Here is an 11,400-nt window from a genome sequence, read left to right as displayed (position 1 = left end):
TATGTACTTATGTACAAAAAAATGGGTTTCATTCCTTCACTCTTATCACCTCAACAGAGTTAAGCAAAAGAAAGAAAACAAGACGGGTTCAGAAATCAAATGAATACCTGAAGACACAGAGTACAAAAATATTATAATATTTCATGGGTTGAGTAACCGGGTCGCCCAAAAGGCCCTTGGCAGTTGTTAAAGTCAGACTTTTTTTTTTTTTCTTTGTAGAGGAAGTTGGATAAATTGGAGTGCAATTCTGTCATGCTATCACTTGAAGCGCTGTTGCTTAAAGGTAGAAGTGGAAAAGATGGCAGTTTCATTCATATTTGTGCTTTTTCTGTGCTTTTTTCTCCTTATCAAATTACCAAAAAAGAGAAGATATTTCAGTGACACTTTTCTTTGTCAAGAAAAAGATGCCAAATAGCAAAAAACTTCAGAACCTGAGTCACAATTATCCTGAACAGAGGACAAAATCCTCAACTTGAAGTTATTGTGTTTGGGTAAAGGTTTATCAGATCAATGCATGATGCCGTTAATACGCTATAAGCAAAAACCTCTGTAAAGTTGTGACATAACCCAAGGCAAAAAAGGAGTTGTCATTTTTTCACTATGGCTGATCATTACATGCATTAATAGTGCATAGGGTACCAGTAAAACATACATTAGTCTGTTTAGTGGACTTTCAGGAATTGCCTGCACTTCTCTGACCACCTGTATAGTATAAAGTTTTCTTATTTGTTTTTTTTAGATTAGAAAAATCCTTGTGTTAACTGCTTCTGTTCGTTTTTTTGCAAATACTGTATTATTTATTCAATTGCTGGCTTTGTATCGCTCTATTTACACATTACTGAGAGGGCAAATGTTGGGAAATGACTGTCACAAGTCCCAATTACAGTACATACTTTAGAAAATAAAAAGACCTTGGTACTAAGGATTCAAAGACTGCAAATATAAAAAGAATTTTGACGAGAACTCCAAAACTGAATAGTCTTTTCTCAGTCAACTTTTGAGAGTAGCAGTCTTTAACTCAGCAGATTCCATCATGTATAAAAGCAACAGAAAAAAAAGGAAGAAAACGGAACAAAATGAAAAAGTAATCAAACAAACAACAAACATCTCAACAAAACAGTCCAATCAGACATAGTAGAGCCAATAGACGAGGTTGAACAGTGAGAAAACGGAAGGGAAGATGATTCTTGACCAGCGGTCGATGGCGTTCACATCTGTCAGGTCGGGGATTTTGATTTTGAGCTGTGAGGACCGCCTCCTCAGACGGCTGCGTTTCATCTGGGCGGACCGGTCCAGGGAGTGACGGCTGGCGGAGCGCGGGCCAATCCCACCACTCTGCTTGCGGTACTGGATATGCGTCGAGGCTGTACTGTCCAACTGCACCATGGATTGAGAGTTCCTAATGTCTGCCACGCTGGTGGTGATCTCTCCACCTGCCACTTCGTTATGGATCTCCAGGGTGGTTAGCAGGATGTTACCATGGCCATGCGGTTCCGCCTGAATGGATAAAGAAATGAGAAAACTAATTAACAACATTATGTGCAAATGAATGGAACAGACAGAGAGGATGCTACTGAAGTTCTGTTGTTTTAAGGCACTCTCCTTCTGTGCACAGTGCATTCAATACCATGAAATGTGGATGTAATCATGGAAGGATTACAGAATGGGGCTATGGGGCATATGCCAAGGGGTCAGCCTCTGATTGAAGTCTGAATGTACACATTTCTTGTTTGAAAGTCAAATGACAACAAGGAGACATAAAACAAGACCCAAAATGACTACAAAGAGATGCAAAACAACAACAAAGATGCAAAATGACTACACTCAAGATGTAAAACAACAACAAAGAGATGCAAAACAACTACAAAGAGTTGAAAAAGACTACAAAGAGATGGAAAACGACAACAAAGAGACAGGAAATGACTACACTCAAGATGTAAAACAACAACAAAGATGCAAAACAACAACAAAGAGATGCAAAACAACTACAAAGAGACGCAAAATGACTACAAAGAGATGGAAAACGACAACAAAAAGACGGAAAATGACTACACTCGAGATGTAAAACAACAACAAAGATCCAAAACAACAACAAAGAGATGCAAAACAACTACAAAGAGACACAAAATGACTACAAAGAGATGGAAAACGACAACAAAAAGACGGAAAATGACTACACTCGAGATGTAAAACAACAACAAAGATCCAAAACAACAACAAAGAGATGCAAAACAACTACAAAGAGACACAAAATGACTACAAAGAGATGGAAAACGACAACAAAAAGACGGAAAATGACTACAAAGAGACGAAAATGACTACAAAGAGATGTAAAACAACAACAAAGAGATGGAAAATGACTACAAAGAGACAGAAAGACCATACAGCAGAACAAAACATATTGATGTCATCTGTAATAATTTTATGTCCCTTTCAGTTGTGGCATCTTGTTCCCATGTAGGAGGGGGGAGGGTCGGGGGCCTTTTACATGCTTGTGCCAGAACCCCATTGTCTGATAATCCATCCATGGATGTCATGCTTTTGCCATGGCAACAAGTCAGCACTCCAAATTGCAAATCCAAAACCCATTTTGAGTATGAAATGTAATGACATGAGTGTACATTTAAATTGTGAAAATGATGCCCTTTGTAATTCCCTCAAATCCTACAAAGCAATGACAATTGATGTCTCTTTGAAACATTCTTATAAATCGACAACATTGACTAGAGTAGTCAATTGTTGTCTTAGCTCCAGTGGCATGACTGAATATTAAAATAATAATTAAAATAAATGACAGCATGAAAGAGAGAAGAATCAAAATGTCCTGATCCATGTCAGCATTTTGTTTTGGTCGGGAATGATAAAATATAAACCCGCGTCATCACTTTAATTTAATCAGAAGCATAGAAGATAGATCATACTCCATGCCTATGATGTGTGCACCACAAAACAAATCAATCATGGACAATGGTGATCATTCATGCAAATGTAGCAACTGTGGAAGTCCCACATTTTCATTTTTGTTTGCATCGGTTAAAAAGAACTCTTAAGGGATGTTCCCGAAGGTAAACCAAATTTTCACCTTGTGTTACTTTGCACATATTTGACACCTGGATTATGTGTGCAGACCCAAAATGCCAATGTGTCAACCACACAGATGTTAACTATAAGCAAGTTCTTCTGGTTCTTTCTGTAATTTACTCCCAGTTGATAAAGCCACAGGTTAATGCCAGATTTCTTTTTACTTAAATCTGTTGAATCTTTGCTCCTCATTCTGTGTAAATCCACCTTTACAAGGTAGATCTCTCCTTACTTGGTAAGGTTTATTTCACCACTGAAAATTTGGAGACACAGATGATAAACTTCTCTTTAGATGTATACATTTTGATGAGGGACCTCTGCAGTGACTACCCCCTGAAAATCTGCTCCACCACATCCTGACATGCTTAAGGTCACTTTATGAAAGCTGTGTGAGAAATGTGGCTTTCAATGATGATTTCAGTGTGACACGACACACAGACGACATGCATTCAGGATGACCTCTGAAAGAAGAAACAGGTTCATATCTGAAGCCCCAATTTACAATGCAAGATCGAGCATGAGCGCCATTTCAATGTAGAAAGAAAACGCAATGAAAACGTCAAAGTCAAAATGAATACTCCGGAGAATATGGCAATGTCATGAAGATGTCTTGTCACTTGATTCATTCCATGGATGGAGGAATATTTTGCATTGAGGCAAAAGAAAATAAAAAATAAAAAAACATCCATGTCAACTGATGGCGATGAGTTGACTCAAGGATATTGAAGAGTCTCACTGAACAAACAACTCACCGAGTGTGAGTGGCGAAGACCTTTAACCTGATTGGACCGTTTTAGGGATGCGGTCCTACTACCTGCCTCCTGAAGAGATGAAAATATTCAGCCACATGTTGGGAAAAAATACCTGAAAATTGATTTTTCTTCCGAAACCAACATTTTGGCTTCTGAAGCCTCCACCGGGGATCCAGACGCCTATGAATAATGTGATAATTATGGAGAACATTTTCTTTTCACTGCTTCTGCTATCAAGAGCTGACAAAAAAAAAAATCAATTTTAGAATAACTGCAGTGTCAAGGCTGTTTTAACATGTCAGGAAGAAGAAAAAATCTAGGAATAAGAGACTTTGTCCACACCGACTGTCCTTCCTACAGTGCTGCCGCATTTTCTGTGGAAATTAATATTCAAACCAGATTCACACTTGACATTTGAGGTACACGAAATCAGCAACAGCAAATTCAACAGTCTAACCTTGAACCTACACATTCTTTTTTTAAATTCAGTCCTCAGCCCATTCATCCACTGACGCCATCTACAAATCCCAACTCACCCTTGCGGCGTCATACTTGGCTGCCCTCTCGTTGTTGGCTTTCTCCGCCTTCTCCGCCAGCTTCTTTTGCATCTGAGGGCCCCTCCCGAAGAAGATGTAGTTGACGAAGGCGTACTCGAGCAGGGCCAGGAAGACCATGACGAAACAGCCCATCAGGTACATGTCGATGGCCTTGACGTATGGGATCTTGGGCAATGTCTCCCTCAAGTGGGTGTTGATAGTGGTCATTGTCAGCACCGTGGTGATCCCTTTTGATAAGGAAGAAGAAAAACATGGTTTAATCACAAGTGTCATTATTACTAACTACCCCATGGTCACTATAAATCAATTAATCCATCAACATTAAATGAATCATTTGATAATAATTAATTTCTTTAAAGCTGCACTAATGATTTCTTTTATGACCCCTTTGTAATGTGAAAGGTGCCCCTTGTAATGACTGACTGCCATTCCCCTCAGTTCTATCAATCATTTTAGCCTATTTAATGTCATTGTTTTGGTTTTACGGCCCACAACTTTAGCATTTTTAATTTACCCTAACCTCTCTCATCTGTTAGTATTGACAACATCACAATACACTACTGTACTAGCACCAAATGGCAGCCAAACAAAGGTAGCAACTAGCTGGTGATACATGGTGCTGGATTAAATGGCTAAAGATACAGATTTGTCTCAAGAATGGTGGAGACGAGTTAGAGAGTGTGTACTGGACAAATAATCAGGTGTACTTAGACATAGTGTATATTTTTCATGAGTCTTCCATCCTTCTACCCTCAGTTGAGGCTAAATTCTACCTGTTTAGCTCGCACAGCGTCATTTTAAGGATAAATTGTAAAACTAACATTGTCTTTCTCCTCCAAGGCTTCCTCAATCTTGGCAATCTGTTTGGGATGGTAAATTTGATGCTTAATGAGTCCAAACCTGTCTGGCATAAGCCTGTCTTAAAAGAGCACCCCACCATTCTAAGCAGATGCTTCTATCTTGGCAGTAACCTTAAGGTCACGTTGGATAAAACTCCAACAGATGTCTTGGTTGTTACTATAGAAACAAGGATATTTTTGATGGAAAACATGCTTCTGTGGCTATTTCCTCTGTTAGTTAAGAGCAGGATTGACACAGTGGGAAATAAAAAATAATCGTGTTGCTAAGGGACTGTCTTGGTCAAGTGTTAAAGAAACAGCGCAAATTCAGAATTTAGCTTGAGCACTCTTAAAAAAAAAAAATTCCTGATCACTTTCATGTGTGATCTTATTTTACTTGCATGAACACGCATGTACTGGTAGGTGAGTGCATAACCTCTGCTTCATTGAAATTCAAAGGTCTGCCTTGAAACCACCAACAGCCCCTTGGTCATCAAGCAGAAATAACTCATTAGAATAGTGCTGCATGTATCTAGCCCCAAGCTCCCAGTAACCTTAACCACAAGGGGTACCGAGTAGCACGGTTACTTGCCATCTCCTGGTAAAGGCACCTTCACACCTTGTGCATTTCAGCACAACAATAAGAGAGACACCAAGTGCACTACAAATACAGATACAACTACCAATTACAGAAATGTGCTGTAAAACAGAAAACAAACAAATACAGAACAATGTTCTGTAAGTCATTTCCATTTCTGTATTTGCTTGCGTTCTGCAGCTTTACTACCATGTACTGCATGTACCATGCATGTGTCAGTGCCATCCATTTAACAAATTGCGGTAAATAAACTCAGACTTAAATTCATGCAAACCCTGACCCCCTGTAATGCAATAACACTCTTATCTCATTAAAGATATGGCAGATATACAGTATGTCTACTACTTTATCTCTCCATGCTCGAAACAAATGGAGCCTATCAGTAGCCAGAACGCATGTATGTGTGTGTGTGTCATAAAGTACAGTGGAAAGACAAGGAACAGTCAGGGGGGTTGGGAGAAGGGAGTGGGATAGCTAAGGTCAATCTAGCTCTTTGTGTGATTTATTGGCACATTACAAGGCTAACGCCACTCGTGCGTGTGTGCATGTACATGTGTGAGAAGCCGGTGTGAATGTGAACAAGCTCGCTCGCACGTGCACACGCTCCTGCATCTCGGCCCCTATTGGACAGTGCGATCTCTGGGTTTTTTTTCCCCCCCTTTGCTTAACGGCAGCCTTGTTCTTTATAGGTGTTCTCTCAGCCGCGCCATTACTCTCTGTCCTTCACTCCCTCCCCTCCGTTCCTCCTTCTTCTCTTTCGCTGCCTGTTCGGACAATTTAATCAAGGGGGCCATGCGCCCATGGGCCTACCTCCTTCTTCATCACGCTGTTACACTCTCCAGGGAGGAATATAGTTTCATAGGGTTTCTCTCACTGACTTTTTCTTTGTCTCTTTGTCTTCTCTCCGTCTGCCTCAATCTCTCCTTCATTTAAACCCCCCCCATCACAGATCTCACCATCATTTACTGGTGGCATCCCTGTTGGCTCGCACTGCACCTCTTTTCTGTCCCCTCCCCCCCTTTTCTCTGCCTATGTGTCCCCCAGTCTCTTTTCCACCTTAACAGCTGGAACAGAGGCACACAGCAATCAAATCTGCTCTAATCACGAGCCAATTGCAACACAACTCAACGCTATGAAAAGGAAAAAAAGTATCATGGAGGATGAAACAAAGCGCGCGAAAAACAGCGATGAATGTTCACCCCAAGAATAGAGGCACGGGCGGTAATTCAAAGCAGTGTTAATTGAGCCATTAATCACTCGCAGACGGGACAAATTGTCAGCTATCTCGTTAACGTGCACAATTTCAAGACTTGTCATTTTGGGAGTCCGTTGTCGAGAGAAAAGAGGTTTCCGCGCTCTGGAAGAATATGCAATGAACTCCAACTTGTGTGTCTACCGTTACACTAAAAGTGCTCCCACACCATTTACAGCTAATGCCCACACCTCGACTGTTCATGTAATATGATTATGAATGAAAGGCATGACTGAGGGTAAAGGGTTGCAACCGGATTAGGGTGCGAGCAGGTCATTTATAATTTTGCAATCCTTGGAAATTGCTCAGGAAAATGATATTCTCCTTCAAACAATTCAATTGTTTGCCTGCTGCCTCCTTGAATTGATTTCTCCCTGATCATTACACTGCTCTTACTGGCAGGTTTGCACACACAAAAGAAGCAGACGCCAGTGCACGTGCGTGCCTACACACACACACACAAGCGCGTACATACCCTCGTCCACTATCGAGATACCTGCTGAAAGCTCATAATGATCCATCAGGACAAAGTGAAGGACCTCCGGTTGCATCTCAGCTTGAGGAGGCAATACACCGGATATTGCTGCTAGCAGGACTTCACATGTACACATCCCCTCCCACACACACACACACACACACACACACACACACACACGTGTATTCTCCGAGGCATAGGGTAATAACCAGATATTGCATGCATGCCTTAATGAAAGAAACCAGTTCGAGCAGGCCAATAAAGGTGCGTTTAAAATAGATACAAGTATGTGGGCACGCTGGTGCTCTTCAGGTATCCATTCCAGTCTCTAACCAGCCATATGTGCCCATGGGTAAGACGTAATGGATCAAAGCATGTTTCCCAAATATCATTATGACATTTAAAGGGGTCATAAGTGTTCATCATCCATAGAAGGATGATCGATGGACCAAGATGGCATGGCCAATTGTCACAAACCGTTTGGTGTGAGACTACCTTGGTTCGGTACACTCCGTGACCCCCAACAGTTACCGTCTATCAGCTGAAGCATGCCATGTCAGATTAGGCTGGTTGGTCATGTTCATGTAGAGTCGCTGCCTCCAAATGGAGGAGCCTCCCATGACCTTTAGATCCACTTGATGGGAGTGTTACAGTTCTCTGGTTCCAGTGAAAATGGACAAAGGTTGGTGTCAAACCATATGCCGTACATTGTCCAAAAGAAGGCATCGCCTTCGTCGAGAGCAGACTGGAAGGGCAGTCTTTCTCACCACAGTGTTCAGGCAGGTTCTCAATGCAGATTCAGACCGTGTGGAAGCAATCATTAATGCTACAGGAGTCGCCCAAAGATAGAGAATACAGGATTTAGGGACATAGTCAAAGTGCTTGAGCCTTCAAGTGTGCATTTTATTCTTTGTGCCTCCGGCTCCAAAGAAACTAAGCACTAAAGGGACAGCCAGTCTGTCTCATGATGGAGCATTGCTGATATTTCTGTTAACAGTAAGAATGATGGCCCATGAGCCACTGTCGGGTCAGCACAGTGATGGACTGCCCACTTGTCCAGGGTGAACCCTGCCTCTCGCCCAAGGTTAGCTGGGATCAACTCCACCCCCCGCGACCCTGACAAGGACATGTGGTTATGGAAATGGATGAAAGGACGGACTGTTAAATGTTGACATTTTTTTAAAAGATTATGATTTTTTTTCTCTCTGCTGTATTGAAAACATACCGAACCATGACCCTAAACCTGAGGTACCGAACTGTGAATTATATGTACCTTCACACCCCTACGAGATTATTCTGATAGACTTGTGCAGAGCAGACCATAGATGGCAGCTTACATTACATGACCACAAACAGACAGACAGTTATATGGCTAAACTGCCTGGTCTGTAATCCAGATTAGCCTTGGTGGTCGAACTGAAATGACAACTGTCGCTGGCAGCTGACGAGCTAATTACGCAAACTTTAGCTCCGTGTCAGCCTCCAGCTGTGGACGGATGAGAGCTTACTAATGTGCAAACTAGATGTGCGAGTCATAAAGTGTATCACTCTACAAACTAATTAGCTAATACTATATATTCCCCCCCTCCTCATCTGACATCAAGAACATCCCTGTTTAACAATCAACAAAGACAAAGCTTGTGCTGCAAGCCTCCTGTGAGGAAATCACGATGATTACAAACCAGCGACCTGCTGCTTCCATGTCTGCCTTGTTTACTGCTCACAGGAGCCCCCACGGTGAGTGGGCCCTTGCACCCACACAAGCGCTCCTCAATAAGGAGTGAAATTATGCTCATTAGAGACGTGATGGGTTTTTTTAGCTCCTGGAGGCTACTCGGTGACCACAGCAACTACACACACGAGATATGTCCTAGTTTGAGTCTTTATGCTTTTGAAACGGCACAGAAGATAAAAAGATATTGCAAGATTTCAGCTGCAATATTTACATAATTTAAATTGATTAAGCCGTTTCCATAGTGGACAGGGATCTTATTTCCCTTTTCCCCTTGCAGCAATAGGAATGTTGCTCAAATCCATTTTAATTTGGCCCTCCAATTTCCAAGTCATTCCCTAAAGCTCCCACTAATACCGCGACAGTACCAGAAGTTCAGCCTCTCACTGTGTTCATCAAAGCTCATCGCATTTGGGAATCCAGCACGGAGGTCCTGGCTCACTTTGGTCTTTTTTTCTCTCTCTGATGAGACCAGAGACCAAATACCTGCTCTCTCTTAATCGCCACTGCTGCTTCTTACCTAGTGCCACTCTGGCTGCTGACGCATCGTAGTTTATCCAAAAGGAGACCCAGGAGAGGATGGTAATCAGGATCGATGGCATGTACGTCTGCAGGATGAAGTAGCCGATGTTCCTCTTTAGCTTGAAGCTCAGAGACAGTCGAGGGTAGGCACCTGAGGAAGACAGAGGCGGCACTTTTTGAATCTTTTGGTTTAGAAGTGAAACTTTTAAGGTGGTGGAAAATAAAACATTAAAACATTGAGTGTAATTACAAAGTCTAACCTATATTATTCATAAGAGCACACAGGGACACCTTGTGTTTTTGTTTCAGTTTCCATGACAACCGGCATGGGTTGGATTTATTGCCATGGTAACAAGTATCCCCTTCTCTAGCGCAGACGCACTCTCGTTCTCTCTCTCACACACAAAGCTGTAACCCTATTTAGTGATGATGTGACACAAAATTCAAAACAGTGATAAAAATTTCAGCACGTTTTGATTTATCAATTCCCCACATCGCTTCTGATGATTCAGAGGGATTCAACGCGCCCCATAATTGCTTTATAAGCTTCATGAGTCAGGAATACAAAATAATATTTCTCACCATGACCTGAAAATGAGAAACCATCTCTGCCATTACTTTTCCATGAACTGGAATATAAACAGCGTGCGTGCCTGTGCATGAAAATGATAAAAGGCCGACGCATGATTTCTCCTCCATCTCCTGGCATTATGTCTCTTTATGGATTGGATCTATGGCTCGTTACTCCCACTATTCTTAGCTATTTTTCCATTTTCGGTTCATATGGAAGAGAAGTGGGGGATATTGCGCTGTAATATCCAATCCGTGGGTTTCAGCCAAAGCTACTTGTGGCGAGCGTGGGTCCAATCAAATGCACACTTGTGTGCAGAGTTGGATGGAGAGTCACTCTTAAAAAAAACTCATCTCATTAAGATTCTGTGCCTGCTGGATGATAGATTGCAATAAAATCCCAACATGTTATTGGAAAGGGCCGGGTTGTTTATCTGCTATCTACAATAACTGCTACTGACTGAAGTAATTGACATTTGAAGGCAGTTCAGGGGACCAATAGAGATGGAATATATGGGTCTACACCACTTTGGTCCAGATTGAAATATCTCAACAACTCTTGGATGGATTGCCATGACATATTGTACAAGCATTCATGGCTCCAATGAACCAAAGTCTATAAGTAGACTTTTTATCTAGCATCACCAGCAGATATACCAGATATATGTATTTTCTTTTTATATCTCAGCAAATATTGGAAGGCTTGCACTGAAACAGACATTCATGGTGCTCAGATGATGAATCCTAATGGTAATGCTTTTCACTTTTCATCTCATGAAATTCTAAATTTCTCAACATTCTACGACTTGACACATATGCACATACAGGCATTCATGGTTCCCAGAGGATAAATACAAGATTTTGGTTATCCGCTGACTTTTCATCTAGTGTGACAAGTAGGAGGCAGGACATATACAATTGTTGGAAGGGTTTCACTGTAATGTATTACAGACATTCATGGTGCCCAGATGATGAATCCTAATGATGTTGGTAATGCGTTTCCTCTAGCACCACCATGAAAA

General features: G+C 41.6%; 1 protein-coding gene across 4 annotated transcripts in view; it reads right to left on the bottom strand.

The window, feature by feature from the left end:
* Positions 1-534: 534 nt before the first annotated feature.
* LOC104925736 (gamma-aminobutyric acid receptor subunit beta-3) overlaps positions 535-11,400 on the bottom strand; it is a 57,190-nt gene continuing 46,324 nt past the window's right edge. For 2 of the 4 annotated variants that reach the window (XM_027291706.1, XM_019256907.2), the window contains 4 exons: positions 9,807-9,959; positions 4,370-4,617; positions 3,834-3,902; positions 535-1,497 (listed from right to left, as the gene is read on the bottom strand). In XM_027291706.1, the coding sequence (XP_027147507.1) occupies positions 1,126-1,497; positions 3,834-3,902; positions 4,370-4,617; positions 9,807-9,959 (842 nt within the window). In that variant the 3' untranslated portion in view covers positions 535-1,125. The remainder of the gene's footprint in view (positions 1,498-3,833; positions 3,903-4,369; positions 4,618-9,806; positions 9,960-11,400) is intronic. The other 2 variants (XM_027291707.1, XM_010739437.3) reach the window with 1 other exon arrangement.

Source organism: Larimichthys crocea, chromosome XIX, assembly GCF_000972845.2.
Source record: "Larimichthys crocea isolate SSNF chromosome XIX, L_crocea_2.0, whole genome shotgun sequence".
Lineage (NCBI taxonomy): Eukaryota > Metazoa > Chordata > Actinopteri > Sciaenidae > Larimichthys > Larimichthys crocea.
The sequence above is the reverse complement of the archived record's forward strand: the minus strand, read 5'-3'. Positions and strand labels throughout refer to the sequence as shown.